Below are 18,738 nucleotides of genomic sequence, written 5' to 3'. Positions count from 1 at the left end.
CAAAAGATAGTTGAAGTATCCATGTAGCATTTGGGGGTAGCCCTAGCATTCCACTTCATGTGCACTCATTGCTTGCACGTATATAGCTCTGTGGTGGTCGGGGGGGGATCTCTTGTGCTGAAATAAACTCCTGAAAATGAACACTTGTTTATCAGGTTTCTCAACAAGCTCCAAGCATGTCATGAAACCATAGAAACATCATAAGAAGCAGAAAAGCTCAGAAGTTGCAATCAACACACCAATTTTCTTGATAATACATTCAGCATGGGAATATCCACTTGAAGGATTCCAGGAGGATTTGGAAGGATTGGCAGGAGTTCCAAAGTCTGTAAAGAAGCTCCATTCAGGAGTATATACTAAAGCATCAACTTAAAGTGAATCAAGGAGAAATATCGATATGGACTCACTCTTAAGGATATGCCAAAAATGGTCTGATTACACAAAAATCCACTAATAAAAAGATAATAGAACGTGCAATGCAGAGGCTCAAAGATGTACCCCCAGACCCCTTTAATAGATGTACCATCAACAGATGGATAGATACTTCCATTCTCCTTGAAGAAGAAAAAATAATGCATGTATCTGCTGCCCTAGAGGGAATAAAATTTGACTTGCAAACTGGCAATATATGTAGCACAAGAATTAACGCTAGCTGATTGGGAAGCCTCCAGATTTGTTACTAACTGGTTCAGTCCTATACACTAGGGGAGAGCATGGGGTCTTTGTAGGTATGACAGTATGTCATTGAGGGCATCATTCTTGCTGCAGATAGGAAGGGAGGGACAGAAACCAGATCCCTTGCTCTAGTGACTAAACATGGCTGCAGCCACTTCAGGTCTCTAATAAACAAGGTGGTGGTATTTCACCAGGTGATGAAAGATATCTACCACCTAGAGATCTAGTCAGCATTTCCTTCAACTAGGGAAGGCATATTTTTGTGGCGGCAATGCTCGCCAGATTTGTAGGAAACGGACTGTACTCTGGGAAGGTCATGATGACTTGACTGCAAGAGACTATATATTGTGCATCGACAGCCCTTTAGTAGCCCTATCACTTTCTTTCTCAGCTTACAGAAAACGTACCCACACAGGTAGATATATACACTGCTTTCCCATCACTCCTGCCACAGCCACTCTCCAAACAGTATTCTATGATTAAAACACTTGTGAACACAGTCTCCTACCTCCTTTCCAACCAAGTTTCCCTCATAGTCAAACTTACCTTCGTTCATCATATCTTCCTATCCAATGGCTAAAATGCCAAAAAAAAAAAAAAAAAATTTCCTCACATTCATTTCAACATATAGATTATAGAAATGCTATTACTGTTCTCTGTTTTCCTTATTTTTCTAGGAAAAATAGCCAGAACTTCAGTAAACGTAATCTCTGCACTGCCTTCAAAACCTCATTTGAAGCCAGCATCCTTATCCACCCTCCTAAAATCCACTCTTTCCCCTCTCTGTTCCAGATGTTTACAAAGTTCCTTGTTCTTACAACTTATATTAATGTTATACTGTGAGATTTGCCTTTGAGAACGCAAGAAATATGTTTACTGCCACAACTATGATCAGTTAGGTCTAGCTGACTGTGCTTTGGATACCTTGTGCAGATTCAAATGGGAAAAACTGCCATGCTTCACTGTGAAAATATTGGAATGATTAAACTTTGTTAGTAATTCTGTCATACCAAGTTAGTTGCTGCATTTATGCTAAGTAAGCTACAGCTTGCTCTGTACCTGCAGTTACCTACCAGTTGACCAAGTATATTAAATACCTTCAGAACTATATATATTATGACTTTTAGGACGTTACAAAATTGTCCCAAGGGTTAATACTTATCAATGTAAATACATTTAACAAATATCAGTGTTATGAGTTATTTCATTTTATTTACTTAATTTTAGCTAAAGTCATAACTTTTCTTATCTTCATTCTGGCCTCTTGGTTTTACAGCATCAATAGGCTTCTCTTCTTAATAGCTGCATGTGTAGAATATTTTGAGCACCGACTCTTGAAAAGACAACGTAATGATTTAACTAGTTATTATAGCATTTAAATTCAGCTTTCTAGTAATTCCACTTGTTTGGAAATTGCATCCACTCAGCTGTCGATTTACAGTTAACCATTCTATACTTAAAATAATTAATGCTTTATGTTCAAAGATTAAATTGCAGAAATCATATAGGATAAAAAAAAATTAGACTTTTCTGAACTTTTTTTAGGTGAAGAAGACTGGAGTGATGAAGCACGAATACTCTTAGAAGAGCTCTGCAGTCAGTGTTTATTAAAAGCAGAATCTGTAGGGCTAGTTGATTGTAATCCTTATGTAAAACTGTATAAAGTTAAAGGAGATTCAGTGAGTTAAAACGTTTTTTACTGCTCTTTGTTTCTATTTTCTGGCAGTTAGTATGAAGTTAATGATTTGGATTTTGTAGATTAAGCTACCAAATGATTAATTAAACTGATTTCCAAGTAATTTTGTTTACATTTTGTTCATGTGAAATTAAAAATATAAAAGATTAAGAAAATTGCTACAAGACTGGTCAGTGAAACAAAAAGCTTATTCGTTAGCTAATCCAGCTTCTTGATTTAAGGGTGTACAGCTTTAATAATGATTTTGTAGACTACTAAATCAAGAAGCTGGATTAGCTAATGAATAAGCTTTTTGTTTCATTGACCAGTCTTGTAGCGATTATAGGATTTTTTGCTGTTTTTTATAACCAATTTGTACACTTACCCAGAAGAATCCTCAGTAAGTTAAATTTGCCATCTTTCTTCATCAATAAATTTTGAATATACTTACATATTAACTCATCATTAAGTTAATATGTAACTCTTAGTAACTCATTAAGTAACTCTTATCAAAATTTGGTGTAGATTTTCTCCTGCAAAACATCAACATGTTTGGGATTCTAACGATGTTCAAGTGAGATGTTTTCCATTATTTATTTTTCATTACTTCTTTCTTCATTTCCCCTTTTTTGTACTACCATTTAAAATGTTTGATTTTGCCTGTTCTTTATTTTACTTATTTTAAACTCATCAGTTACATGAGCCTTAGTGTTCCAAAGGTATGTCAACCCATTCAAAAATAGATTGAAGAATATCATACTTTGTAAATTAACTATTAAATTTAATGGACAATAATATTACTCAAATTTTCATGGTTAATTGAATAATTTAAAAGTGTAATAATTGTGATTAAAGTTACTATTTTAATTTAAATTAAGGGAATATTAAATCCCACATTGTTTTAAAACTGAATAAGAAACTCAAAGATTGAAATCAGAGAGTTTCATGCCGAATATAGTATAATAAACTATAAAAGTATCGGCGACTACTAGTGTGAGCTAATGCAAGTAGTCCAAGTACGTAGTACAAACTCTGGCAACTCGCAGCAAGGGTGGTAAAGTTCTGATTGCTATTCTTGGTATTTTCCATAATGTGAAACACATTTCCTAGGAAATGTATGCTGTTATTACATTATGTTATGGTGGGAAGTCACTATCCAGACCAGTTTCGGCCTTTATTGAGGCTTCATGAGTGAGTAGCTAGACCAAATTAATACCAAAGGGTATAGCAAAAAGAACTTAAATACTCTGCTATACGAGTTGTCAAAAAGGTGCACCCATTAAGTTACTTAAATATAAAGAGCCAATAGGCTTCATTTCGGCGATATAAACATAATTTTAATTAAGGGGATATTAAATCCCACATTGTTTTAAAACCGAATAAGAAACTCATAGATTGGAATCAGAGAGTTTCATGCCGAATATAGTAAAATAATGTGGGATTTAATATCCCCTTAATTTAAATTATGTTTATATCACTGAAATGAAGCCTATTGGCTCTTTATATTTAAGTAAGTTAATATTTTATTTTTTTAAATTAATAATCATGCCAGGAATGCTTGATGCAAAGTGTACAGTGGATTTTGAAAAACTCAGTGAGACCAAAGGAGTTGAACACTCAGAAGATCCAAATTAGATCAATGCTGATTGCATTCTTTGATAGTAAAGGCATCGTCTACAAAGCTTGTTGAATCAGATCAAGCTGGAAATGTATGATTCTATTTGGATATTATGAAATGAGCCTGCAGAAATGAAATGCATGAGACCATAATTTTGAAATCTGGCTAGTTGATTCCTTTATTTGCACCATAATTGCCACATGTGTGACATAGGGTGCTATTGTATCTGGCGAGTTGAAAGGAAAACAATTTCCAGACATTAGCACTATCCAAAGTAATGAGATGAAATGATTATATAGAAAATGGTTTAAAAATTGGCAAAGGAGATAGAAGATTTTAATAAGTGTTTAATAAGTTTTGGGAGAAGTACTTTATTTAGAAAGAAGTAATTAATAAACTTATGTAATGTTTTTTGCCTTATAGACCTGTTATTTTCTTTATCTTCGTATGGAAAGAAAAAAAAAATTGATTTCAGTTTTCTGTGCTTCATTTTTTTAATTCTAATAATATCACTTAATGAATGAAGCAGTGAACAAAAACAGTTGATTTTGTAACTTAGGCATTTTATCTGAATTTAACTGAACTTCATTTATATTTTAATTCATGTTTTCTGATGCATGAAAACAAAAATATTGCTGTTTAAGTAATGAACAGTAATATTTTCCTTCATTCATTTCCATCTAGGTTTGTTTAAATGTTATACAGTAGTCAACGAAGTGAGGTTTCTAGTCTAGGCTTTGGTTCACTCTGATTGGATGTCTGTAGCTGTCTGCCATTTAATTCCATATAATAAATAATCCCAGTGTAGTATTTTCCTTTATTTAGTATGCATTATTATTATTATTATCATCATCATCATCATCATCATCATCAGAGACCTCTGGAGAGAAAGACTCATCAAGGGCAGCTGTAGATTATGCACACCAGATGTCATACTTCCTCTTAAATTCATTCATACTGGATGCACTCACTATTTCAACAGGCAAAGTGTTTCCACTGAATCGCTGCTCTGAGAGAGAAAACTCTAGCCCTTACTCCTTAACAGCACACTAAGTTAACTTCTACATTGCCCCCTTGTCCTCTCTCCACCTTCCATATAATGAAGAATTTCATCAGTTGATAACCTTTCAGAAGTTTATAGACCTCTATCATATCACTCCTCTTTCTTCTGTTAACCAGAGTCTGTAGTTAGCATACTCTCAATTTGTCCTCATAATCTACGTAGACTGTTCAATAAGTAATAAGACTATATTTATACAGAAAACAGATTACCTTTAATCGTCATCATTTACATAGTCTTTTTCGAAGTAACTACTGTGAGACTCAATGCATTTGTCCCAACGTTGCGTCCACTTCTTAAACACATGTGAAAGTCCGTTTTTTTGAGCATTCTTTCAAAACTGCCTCCACAGCTTTTACACATGCTTTGTTGCTTTCGAAATGGCAGCCTCTTAGTGGTTTCTTGAGCTGACGAACAGCCAGAAATCGCACAGTGCGAGATCAGGACTGTATGGAGGGTGTGGTAGGATATCTGTGTTATTCTTCTGCAAAACGTCCACTACACAACCAGCAATATGTGGCCTTGCATTATCGTGGTGCAATAAGAAGCCATTCTTCGGCAATGGACACTTCCTTTTGACGTGTTTGATGATAATTGCTGCTGTGTTGATCATTGTCTCTGTGATGGACGTTGAAGGTCTTCCCTCACGTTCAAGATCTTCCACATTTTGCCTTCCTTCCTTAAAAGTTTTATGCCAGCGAAAAGCACTTGCCCTCGACATTGCTTCATCGTGGAAAGCTTCGCGTATCATGTTAAAAGTGTCCGATGCCGATTTTTGTAAACGCACACAAAATTTAATCGCATAACACTGTTCCAAGGACGCTTCCATTTCGAAGACTGGTTGCACCTCGTAGGCGCGCCAATGAGCACTTGCTTTTAGTCACGTGACACTCTGGCACATCAGCCCGTATACGCCATCTATCAACCTCTTTTGTTAATACATACAGCAACATTTCTTTATTCCACAGAAATTAATATTGTGATGAGTGGTTTCGCCACAGTAAAATTAGTCTTATTACTTATTGAAAAGCCCACGTATATTCCATAATCTCAATATCATCTTTAACTCTTCTGTACAGCCTGTTCAAGTGGGTCACATCAAGGCCTTGTAAAGAGACATATCCATATGACTTTCATATCCTTGCATGTCAATGTTTGTTTCAACATTGTAATTATTCTCTGCAGTTGTCTTTGCAATTTGTGTTATGTGATCTTTAAACTGCAACTTTCTATCCATCATAACTAAGATCCCTAGTCTCGTCAGACCAAAGTGCATAACTTTACACTTACTAACATTGAATTGACAGTCATTATCATTTTACCCACCATTCTAGGTTATTAAAATCATTTTGTATGCATTGCATATTGGTAGCATCCTTGATTGAACATCTGTCAGGTCTTTCCCAGTATGTATAGATTGAACAACAGTGGCCCAAGAACTGATCACTGGAGAGAACACCACTAATCACCTTAAGTCTGGTAGATTGACAACCACCATGTAGCACTTCCTGATACCTATCCCTCAACCACCCACTTATTCAAGTCTACAGTTCATATTCCAATCCCATATTCTCCAGTTTCTGCAACAGTCTTTAATATGAGATCTATCAAATGCCTTAGCAAAGTTTACATCATCAAATTCCTGACATGTACCCTCGAGGGGGTGTACAGAATATCATAGTACTACATGAAATATTTACATCTTTACTAACTTCCTATCTACAATTTTCCTCCAAATCAGTCTGTTACTTGTCAAGACTCCAACATTATCAGATCTTATATTTCTATCGTCTAAGGCACTTTGTATCGTATCAATCCACCTATATCTTGGTCTTCTTCTGGGTTGTTTTCCTGCCAACCTGGCAGAGAACACTTGTTTTGCTAATCTTTCCTCGCCCATTCTGTTTAATTGACCATACCACCTGAGATTAGCTCTGCTAATGCATTCTTGGATGCTGACTATGTCAAGTTCTTTCCTAATATCCTCGTTTTTAATATGATATTACCACTAATGCCATCTGTTCACACCTCTAATCTTTCTCAGGACTCGCATATCTGTGGTCTCTAGTCTTTGGTCAAGTGTTTTACTTCTGACCCAGCTCTCAGATCCATAAGTTAAAACTGGTTTGAACACTGTCTTGTATACAGCTAATTTAGTGTTCCGACTAATTTCTCTCTTATTCCATATGAATTTATTCAATTGACTTCCTACCATACCAGCTTTGTTGATTCTGTTGTCTATTTCCATATTTAATTTACCATCTTCAGTAAAAATCGTGCCTAAGTAGCTGAAATGTTTTACTTGTTCCACCTTTCACAACACAGTTGACATTTTCAGCAATTCTACCTATTTTCATTGTCTTTGTCTTTTTAATGCTGACCTTCATACCATATCTATTACAACAGTTATTCGATTCAGTCAGGTAATCTTGCAAACTTGTAGCGGATTTATTTAGAAGTATAACATCATCTGCATAAAGCAAAGAGCTGACATTAACATCTCCAATTCTGATATCATGTTTAATACCACTCTCCTTCATAATGTGATCCATATAGATAATGAATAACAGAGGGGATAATGTACATCCCTGTCTCGCACCAGATTTAACATTAAACCATCTTCCTGTACCTCCTTCAATTCTGACTGCTAACTCACAACTCAAATAAAGACTAATATTGCTTGATATAATGCCCCATTGACACCATATAACCGTTGCGTATTGAATAACTTCTCTCTTGGCACCTTGTCATATGCCTTTTCCAGGTCGACAAAACTTAAATACAGATCTTTGTTATATTCCCATGCTTTCTCAACTATTTGTCATAAAGTGAAGATCTGATCCTGACATCCTTTATTTGGCCTGAATCAAGCTTGTTCTTCACCAAGCTTTTCTTCCACAATTCTTCTCAACCGTTTCTCAAGTATACTTGCATAGATCTTGCTAGGAACACTCAGTAGGGAAATACCTCTGTAATTCTCACATTCGGTGTTATTTCCCTTTTTATATATAGGTACTATTAGAGCTCTACTCCAATCATTGGGAATTCCTCCCTCTGTCCAGGCTTTCAGAACTATGCAGTGCAGCCACTGTAAGACTTCTATACTACCATACTTCAGCATTTCTGGTCGAATATCATGATTTGACCAGAAATCATTAGAATACTTGAAGTAGAAAATGCCATATTCTGGTGGCGTTTTCTACTTCAAGTATGGATATGTATTCTTGACTGAATGCATGGTCAGTGTTTTTTTACCACTGTTCTATCATCACTGCTTGTTTCTTTTAGCAGTTTTTCAAAGTAATTACTCCATACTTCAAGGATATCTTTTTTTTCTCCTGTTTTCATGTCACCCTTATCATCTCTAACTCCTTTTACAGCACTCTTTCCTCCATTCCTAAGCTTCTTCAACAACTTCCAGAATATTTTGCCACCTTCTTGATATTTATTTTCTATGTTCTTACCAAAGTCCTCCCATGACTTTTGTTTAGCTAGTTTTACACAGTGTTTCGCTTTCTTACATTTGTCTCTGTATTCTCTAAGAGCAAAAGCTGACTTATTTGCCTGGAACTTTTGATATGCTTTCTTCTTTTCCTTCACTGCTTCTTTAACTTCCTGTGTCCACCATGGAGTTCTGATTTTTCTATCCTTGCAGACAACCTCACCACATGCCTCTCTGGCTGAATCAGTTAGGGTTTTCTTCAAGGCTTGCCACTGAATCTCCAATGTTTGGTTCCTGTTCTCAAACTCTTTCATTTTTTTCTTCAATAATCTTTGTGTATTTTAGTCTACAGTTCACATCTGAGAACTGCTCAACTTTTATTCGCTTTAAAACTTTCTTACATGTTGTTCTTTTCAATCATCATCATCATCATCATCAAATTCCTGCCATGTACCCTCAAGGGGTGTACAGGATATGACAGTACTACATGAAAAAATTACATCATTACTAACTTCCTATCTACAATTTTCCTCCAAATCAGTCTGTTACTTGTCAAGACTCCAACATTATCAGATCTTATATTTCTATCGTCTAAGGCACTTTGCACCGTATCAATCCACCTATATCTTAGTCTTCCTCTGGGTCGTTTTCCTGCCAACCTGGCAGAGAACACTTGTTTTGCTAATCTTTCCTCTCCCATTCTATTTAAGTGACCATACCATCTGAGATTAGCTCTGCTAACGCATTCCTGGATGCTGACAATGTCAAGTTCTTTCCTAATATCCTCATTTTTAATATGATATTGCCATTGATGCCATCTGTTCACGCCTCCAATCTTTCTCAGGACTCTCATATCTGCGGTCTCTAGTCTTTGGTCAAGTGTTTTACTTCTGACCCAGCTCTCAGATCCATAAGTTAAAATTGGTTTGAACACAGTCTTGTATACAGCTAATTTAGTGTTCCGACTAATTTCTCTCTTATTCCATATGAATTTATTCAATTGACTTCCCACCATACCAGCTTTGCTGATTCTGTTGTCTATTTCTATATTTAGTTTACCATCTTCAGTAAAAATTGTGCCTAAGTAGCTGAAATGTTTTACTTGTTCCACAGGTTCTCCATTCACAACACAGTTGACATTTTCAATGATTCTGCCTATTTTCATTGTCTTTGTCTTTTTATTGCTGACCTTCATACCATATCTATTACAACAGCTATTCAATTTAGTCAGAGAATCTTGCAGACTTGTAGCGGATTTATTTAGAAGTATAACATCATCCGCATAAAGCAAAGAGCTGACATTAACATCTCCAATTTTGATATCAGGTTTAATACCACCTTCCTTCATAATGTGATCCATATAGATAATGAATAACAGAGGGGATAATGTACATCCTTGTCTCACACCAGATTTAACATTAAACCATCTTCCTGTATCCTTTAATTCTAACTGCTGACTCACAACTCAAATAAAGACTAAATATTGCTTGATATAATGCCCCATTGACACCATATAACTGCAGCGTATTGAATAGCTTCTCTCTTGGCACCTTGTCATATGCCTTTTCTAAATCAACAAAACTTAAATACAGATCTTTATTATATTCCCATGCTTTCTCGACTATTTGTCGTAAAGTGAAGATCTGATCCTGACAGCCTCTATTTGGCCTGAATCCAGCTTGTTCTTCACCAAGCTTTTCTTCCACAATTCTTCTCAACCGTTTCTCAAGTATACTTGCATAGATCTTGCCAGGAACACTCAGTAGGGAAATACCTCTGTAATTCTCACATTCAGTTTTATTTCCCTTTTTATATATGGGTACTATGAGAGCTCTACTCCAATCATCGGGAATTCGCCCCTCTGTCCAGGCTTTCTGAACTATGCAGTGCAGCCACTGTAAGACTCTTATACCACCATACTTCAGCATTTCTGGTCGAATATCATCTACTCCTGCTGCCTTTCCACATTTCAAGCCTTTGATGGCTTTTTCTTCTTCAAGTATGGATATGTATTCCTGACTGCATGCCTGGTCAGTGTTTTTTATCACTGTGCTGTCATCACTGCTTGTTTCATTTAGCAGTTTTTCAAAGTAATTACTCCATACTTCAAGGATATCTTTTTCTCCTGTTTTCATTTCACCTTTATCATCTCTAATTCCTTTTACAGCACTCTTTCCTCCATTCCTAAGCTTCTTCAACAACCTCCAGAATATTTTGCCACCTTCTTGATATTTATTTTCTATATTCTTGCCAAAGTCCTCCCATGACTTGTTTAGCTAGTTTTACACACTGTTTAGCTTTCTTACATTTGTCTCTGTATTCTGTAAGAGTAAAAGCTGACTTATTTGCCAGGAACTTTTGATATGCTTTCTTCTTTTCCTTCACTGCCTCTTTAACTTCCTGTGTCCACCAGGGAGTTCTGATTTTTTTATCTTTGCACACAACCTCACCACATGCCTCTCTGGCAGAATCAATCAATGTTTCCTTCAGAGTTTGCCACTGAATCTCCAAGGTTTGATTCCTGTTCTCAAACTCTTTCATTTTCTTTTCAATAATATTTCTGTATTTTAGTCTACAGTTTACATCTGAGAGCTGCTCAACTTTTATTCGCTTTAAAACTTTCTTACATGTTATTCTTTTCAATATGAAATTCAATTTTATCCTGCTCAAGACTAAATAGTGATCACTTCCAATTTCAAATCCTCTGTACACTCTGGTGTCCTGCACCAGGGAGAAAACATCACTATCAACAATAACATAGTCAATGAGACTTTTCTTATTCCTAGCCTCTTCTCTCCATGTGAATTTGTGCACATTTTTATGTTGGAACATGGTGTTAGTAATAACCAGTCCATGTCCTGAGCAGAAATCCAACAGATATTTGCCATTATTATTAGCTTTGCTCTTTTCTCCAAATTTTCCCAAAATATTTTTGTATGTCTCACAATCATTTCCTACTCTACTATTTAGATCCCCAACAAGGACCAACTTTTCCTTTTTCATTGTGTCAGTTGCTTTTTCTAAAGCCTCAAAAAATTCCTCCACTTCTACCTTAGTAGAACCTTCTGTGGGACCATAGGCACAAATAAGTCTCATTGTCCAGTTCCCAATTCTCATATTTGCCCACATTACTCTACTTGAGACTGACTGCCATTCAAGAAGATTAGCCTCGTATTTTGTGTTGAATACTATGGCTACTCCTTCTTTTCCTTGATTGTTATTGCCTGAATATAACATTTTGTATTTATTGCTCAGAAAGATCTCACCAGTTTTGGTCTTTTTTGTTTCAGTCACCCCTATTATGTCGATCTGGTACTTATCTATTTCCTCAGCTAGCTCCATTTCTTTGCCATTCAGGCTTCTTACGTTGAATCTCCAAGTTCTTTTCAATATGAAATTCAATTTCATCCTGCTCAAGACTAAATAGTGATTGCTTCCAAATTCAAATCCTCTGTACACTCTTGTGTCCTTCACCAGGGAGGAAACATCACTATCAACAATAATATAGTCGATGAGACTTTTCTTATTCCTTGCCTCTTCTCTCCATGTGAATTTGTGCAAATTTTTATGGAACATGGTGTTAGTAATAACCAGTCCATGTCCTGAGCAGAAATTCAACAGCTATTGGCCATTATTATTAGCTTTGCTCTTTTCTCCAAATTTTCCCAAAATATTTTTGTATGTCTGACAATCATTTCCTTCTCTGCTATTTAGATCCCCAACAAGGACCAACTTTTCCTTTTTCATTGTGTCAGTTGCTTTTTCTAAAGCATGAAAAAATTCCGGGGTGCTTAAGGGTCAAAGCTGTATAACTGAGAGGAGACCTCCACATAGCCTTTAAAGGAATGCGGAGAACCGACCAGGGCTTCTGACCTAATGTCCAATCCTCACCTTCTCGTGGTGCACCCTGTTGGGTATCTACTTTGATACTGAACGAACGAGGATGGGCTGGCAATTTGGGATTTAGCCGACCAAATTGTATTCTTATTGGTTAAACCAAAATAAAAAATGATGGTACAACATGACAAAATTTCATGCCGGCTGGGGCGTCGCCCGGTTAAACAAGGCCCCCGTTGTTTTCGCCAGGGAACCAGGGCGAACAGCGAAAAGTCAGCTACTGGAACAAATCTGAAAACAAACCCCAACTCAACATCACCAGAGTTAAAGATCGGTACTATCAACGTAAGAAGCCTGAATGGCAAAGAAACGGAGCTAGCTGAGGAATTAGATAAGTACCAGATCGACATAATAGGGGTGACTGAAACAAAAAAGACCAAAACTGGTGAGATCTTTCTGAGCAATAAATACAAAATGTTATATTCAGGCAATGACAATCAAGGAAAAGAAGGAGTAGCCATAGTATTCAACACAAAATACGAGGCTAATCTTCTTGAATGGCAGTCAGTCTCAAGTAGAGTAATGTGGGCAAATATGAGAATGGGGAACTGGACAATGAGACTTATTTGTGCCTATGGTCCCACAGAAGGTTCTACTAAGGTAGAAGTGGAGGAATTTTTTGAGGCTTTAGAAAAAGCAACTGACACAATGAAAAAGGAAAAGTTGGTCCTTGTTGGGGATCTAAATAGTAGAGTAGGAAATGATTGTGAGACATACAAAAATATTTTGGGAAAATTTGGAGAAAAGAGCAAAGCTAATAATAATGGCAAATATCTGTTGGGTTTCTGCTCAGGACATGGACTGGTTATTACTAACACCATGTTCCAACATAAAAATGTGCACAAATTCACATGGAGAGAAGAGGCTAGGAATAAGAAAAGTCTCATTGACTATGTTATTGTTGATAGTGATGTTTTCTCCCTGGTGCAGGACACCAGAGTGTACAGAGGATTTGAAATTGGAAGTGATCACTATTTAGTCTTGAGCAAGTTAAAATTGAATTTCATACTGAAAAGAATAACATGTAAGAAAGTTTTAAAGCGAATAAAAGTTGAGCAGCTCTCAGATGTGAACTGTAGACTAAAATACAGAAATATTATTGAAAAGAAAATGAAAGAGTTTGAGAACAGGAATCAAACCTTGGAGATTCAGTGGCAAACTCTGAAGGAAACATTGATTGATTCTGCCAGAGAGGCATGTGGTGAGGTTGTGTGCAAAGATAAAAAAATCAGAACTCCCTGGTGGACACAGGAAGTTAAAGAGGCAGTGAAGGAAAAGAAGAAAGCATATCAAAAGTTCCTGGCAAATAAGTCAGCTTTTACTCTTACAGAATACAGAGACAAATGTAAGAAAGCTAAACAGTGTGTAAAACTAGCTAAACAAAAGTCATGGGAGGACTTTGGCAAGAATATAGAAAATAAATATCAAGAAGGTGGCAAAATATTCTGGAGGTTGTTGAAGAAGCTTAGGAATGGAGGAAAGAGTGCTGTAAAAGGAATTAGAGATGATAAAGGTGAAATGAAAACAGGAGAAAAAGATATCCTTGAAGTATGGAGTAATTACTTTGAAAAACTGCTAAATGAAACAAGCAGTGATGAGAGCACAGTGATAAAAAACACTGACATGCAGTCAGGAATACATATCCATACTTGAAGTAGAAAAAGCCATCAAAGACTTGAAATGTGGAAAGGCAGCAGGAGTAGATGATATTCGACCAGAAATGCTGAAGTATGGTGGTATAAGAGTCCTACAGTGGCTGCACTGCATAGTTCAGAAAGCCTGGACAGAGGGACGAATTCCCGATGATTGGAGTAGAGCTCTCATAGTACCCATATATAAAAAGGGAAATAAAACTGAATGTGAGAATTACAGAGGTATTTCCCTACTGAGTGTTCCTGGCAAGATCTATGCAAGTATACTTGAGAAACGGTTGAGAAGAATTGTGGAAGAAAAGCTTGGTGAAGAACAAGCTGGATTCAGGCCAAATAGAGGCTGTCAGGATCAGATCTTCACTTTACGACAAATAGTCGAGAAAGCATGGGAATATAACAAAGATCTGTATTTAAGTTTTGTCGATTTGGAAAAGGCATATGACAAGGTGCCAAGAGAGAAGCTATTCAATACGCTGCAGTTATATGGTGTCAATGGGGCATTATATCAAGCAATACTTAGTCTTTATTTGAGTTGTGAGTCAGCAGTTAGAATTGAAGGAAGTACAGGAAGATGGTTTAATGTTAAATCTGGTGTGAGACAAGGATGTACATTATCCCCTCTGTTATTCATTATCTATATGGATCACATTATGAAGGAATGTGGTATTAAACCTGATATCAAAATTGGAGATGTTAATGTCAGCTCTTTGCTTTATGCGGATGATGTTATACTTCTAAATAAATCTGCTACAAGTCTGCAAGATTCTCTGACTAAATTGAATAGCTGTTGTAATAGATATGGTATGAAGGTCAGCAATAAAAAGACAAAGACAATGAAAATAGGCAGAATTATTGAAAATGTCAACTGTGTTGTGAATGGAGAACCTGTGGAACAAGTAAAACATTTCAGCTACTTAGGCACAATTTTTACTGAAGATGGTAAACTAAATATAGAAATAGACAACAGAATCAGCAAAGCTGGTATCGTGGGAAGTCAATTGAATAAATTCATATGGAATAAGAAAGAAATTAGTCGGAACACTAAATTAGCTGTATACAAGACTGTGTTCAAACCAATTTTAACTTATGGATCTGAGAGCTGGGTCAGAAGTAAAACACTTGACCAAAGACTAGAGACCGCAGATATGAGAGTCCTGAGAAAGATTGGAGGCGTGAACAGATGGCATCAATGGCAATATCATATTAAAAATGAGGATATTAGGAAAGAACTTGACATTGTCAGCATCCAGGAATGCGTTAGCAGAGCTAATCTCAGATGGTATGGTCACTTAAATAGAATGGGAGAGGAAAGATTAGCAAAACAAGTGTTCTCTGCCAGGTTGGCAGGAAAACGACCCAGAGGAAGACTAAGATATAGGTGGATTGATACGGTGCAAAGTGCCTTAGACGATAGAAATATAAGATCTGATAATGTTGGAGTCTTGACAAGTAACAGACTGATTTGGAGGAAAATTGTAGATAGGAAGTTAGTAATGATGTAATTTTTTCATGTAGTACTGTCATATCCTGTACACCCCTTGAGGGTACATGGCAGGAATTTGATGATGATGATGATGATGATGAAAAAATTCCTTCACTTCTACCTTAGGTAGAACCTTCTGTGGGACCATAGGCACAAATAAGTCTCATTGTCCATTTGTCCACATCACTCTACTTGAGACTGCCTGCCATTCAAGAAGATTAGCCTCTTATTTTGTGTTGAATACTATGGCTACTCCTTCTTTTCCTTTATTGTCATTTCCTGAATATAACATTTTGTATTTATTGCACAGAAAGATCTCACCAGTTTTTTGTCTTTTTTGTTTCAGTCACCCCTATTATGTCGATCTGGTACTTATCTAATTTTTCAGCCAGCTCCATTTCTTTTCCATTTGGGCTTCTTATGTTGATAGTACCGATCTTTAAATCTGGTGATGTTGAGTTGGGGGGGGGGGGTGCTTTCAGATTTGTTCCAGTAGCTGACTTTTCGCTGTTCGCCCTGGTTCTCTGGCAAGAACAACGGGGGCCCTTGTTTAACTGGGTGACACCTCAGCCGGCATGAAATTTTGTCATGTTGTGCCATCATTTTCTATATTGGTTTAAGCCAATAAGAATACAATTTGGTCGGCTAAATCCCAAATTGCCAGCTCATCCTCGTTCATTCAGTATCCAGGTAGATACCCAACAGTTTGCACCACGAGAAGGTGAGGATTGGACATTAGGTCAGAAGCCCTGGTCGGTTCTCTGCATTCGTTTAAAGGCTATGTGGAGGTCTCCTCTCAGTTATACAGCTTTGACCCTTAAGCACCCTAGTTTACAAGTATCATAAAACAGCAAAATTACATGATAGCCATAGTAATAAACTAATCCAACTCAGCAGTAACATTAATATAAAGTATGAGCATATTGTTAAAACAAGACCTCCCTTTAGCAAATCTATGTTGTTCTTTGCAGAGTATAGCTTGTATGTCAACCTATTTCTGTATTCATGTTCTCACCAGCTTCTCTAAAATCTTCACCACCACTGCAGAGATAAGTCAGGAGTTAGACACATTGGTTTTTGCACCACCCTTGTACAACAGAACTGTCATACAATGTCAATGGATAGCAATTCAACAATGGGACCAGACTAGTTACATAAACATGTCAAGGCCTGAACCATTTTGGCTAAACATTCCTTTTGCACACATGCTGATATCCCATCTGGCTCAATTGATATCCAGGTTAAGCTACAACTGTTGAACCTCATTTTTATGCACATCTATCTCTTCATCCAGTGTAGTGATTTCATTGTGCACCATGTTACATACACCTGATTGATAGATCTTAGTGAAATGAACACTCGTTATTTAAACAATCCATCTTCTTTTGACACATTTATTTTTTCTTTTACGTGCAGCATAAATATAATATTCTTTTCGGTTGCTTTTGGCCTGCACAGCCAATTTCTTTTCATACTCTGATTTAGTCCATACAATGCTTATAACTTTTCTGGACTGTGCTATATATATTTCATAACTCCTCACTCTTATTCTCACAACATTCCTTCCACATCTTATTTTTATTGATCTCTGGTTAATAAGGTTCACATTCCGATACTGCCTCATTTAAACACCTTTTTAAAGCTTCCCATACATTGTTGATATCCTTCCCATTCAGTAACTGATACATCAGACTAAAGATAGTATTGTCCCAAGTTTGTCACAATTTCCAGCTTTGTACTTCAGCATATAACCTGTCCTAATTGGAACATCTATATAGTTAGATACTCCCAAGAACAATATGGCATAAATACTTCCAAGAACAATATCACTGACTGGTAGCAAAACATTCTTAACTGCCCTCTTCTAATGCTCCACTGTAATCAAATCTAACACTCTTTGACTTTGAGTTCCTTCTTTCACATGCTGCTTCAGAAAGTTGTTTTGCAACAGCTCAGTATTTGGATTATTTAAATCATCCATAATAATTACTCGCTTAATACCCATCAGGGTAATATGCCAATGCAGTTCATTCTCCCTAGCAACTGAACCCCCACCACCACCATATATTATATCCTCTTGGTCTCAACTTTCTTATCAGATAGCTTCAAACTCTGGTACATGGGACATTATAACTTTCATGAGTTTCTATCCTGATTGGACACAAATCATCTGATATCATTAGTAGTACCTCCTCTTTTGTCCTTGATAAAAACACTTGATTCCAGTTACTACAGCTGACTCTAAGGCAACAATTCCTTTGTTTTTGATGCTTCTTGCATTTTATGTACAACAGAATTGTACATAACAGGTTACATCCTAGCTTTTTTTCTATACTTGCATCTGTAGTCTGCTTGGCCTGGTTGAGCAACTTTCCCCTCTTCTGTCCACAGACACACTCAAAAAAAGTCTGAACCACCCGAAGTGTAAATTTCCACCCTTTCCCCAGATTCATAACAATGCTCAGTGACATTCATATCATGTGACGCTTTGCCAAATGTGTTTTTGTTTACAAACACTAGCGATGATATGTCACATTGATTCACATCTTCAAAACATGTTTATACTGAAAACAGAATTTAGATTTTCTTTATACACTAGTGCATGCTAAAAAATGTCTTGGATTGGGTTGTTTTTGGATTACAGCAGGAGCATCTAAAGCTATGAGATCCTATGTCTATTAATTGCTTGATATTCCATTCTGTTTAAGTGGCAAACCATGTGAGATTAATTGCACATTCTTGAACATTCTTCTGCCTGATTTGTCTGTTTTTCTGGATGTAAAAATAATCCTAATTTAAAATTATGAATATGTTTACAAATTGTTTATGTTAGTATATTATTAGTTTTGGTTTCATAACACGTATTGTTGGCACTTGCGATGTGCCTGTTATTGATGTTATTTTGTCAAAATGAAATGTGTAAATCATTTAAAAAATTTGTGTACTTACTGGATTTGGATAGTTGTGTTACTTTCAGAAATTTTATTGTAGTTTAAAATTATTAAGTGTTGTGTTTTATAAAGACATTCTCGTTATGCTAACGGAAATAAACATGTCAGCCATTATATGTAACTTCTTGCTTCCTATTTACATGGAGTGCACATGCTCGCTAAGGAGTTTGATGGATGATTGACAGCTGACAGACAGCATTCGGTATTGAGGTAACGAAAAAAACGAGAGAGCTAATGGAAGTTTAAGAACGTAGACTGGAGGAATTTTGTTCTTATGAAGTTTAT

The 18,738-nt window shown here is 36.4% G+C and overlaps 1 protein-coding gene across 1 annotated transcript in view; it reads left to right on the top strand.

The window, feature by feature from the left end:
* LOC150095622 (A-kinase anchor protein 1, mitochondrial-like) overlaps positions 1 to 18,738 on the top strand; it is a 103,147-nt gene that overhangs the window by 73,637 nt on the left and 10,772 nt on the right. The window contains exon 8 of the mRNA XM_090410567.1: positions 2,221 to 2,354. Within this exon, the coding sequence (XP_090266693.1) occupies positions 2,221 to 2,354 (134 nt within the window). The remainder of the gene's footprint in view (positions 1 to 2,220; positions 2,355 to 18,738) is intronic.

The sequence above is a fragment of the Typopeltis vanoorti genome, chromosome 20, assembly GCF_054136105.1.
Source record: "Typopeltis vanoorti isolate ZY-2024b chromosome 20, IOZ_Tvanoo_1.0, whole genome shotgun sequence".
Taxonomy (NCBI): Eukaryota; Metazoa; Arthropoda; class Arachnida; order Uropygi; family Thelyphonidae; genus Typopeltis; species Typopeltis vanoorti.
Note: the sequence above shows the minus strand (reverse complement) of the source record. Positions and strands in the feature narration are given on the sequence as shown.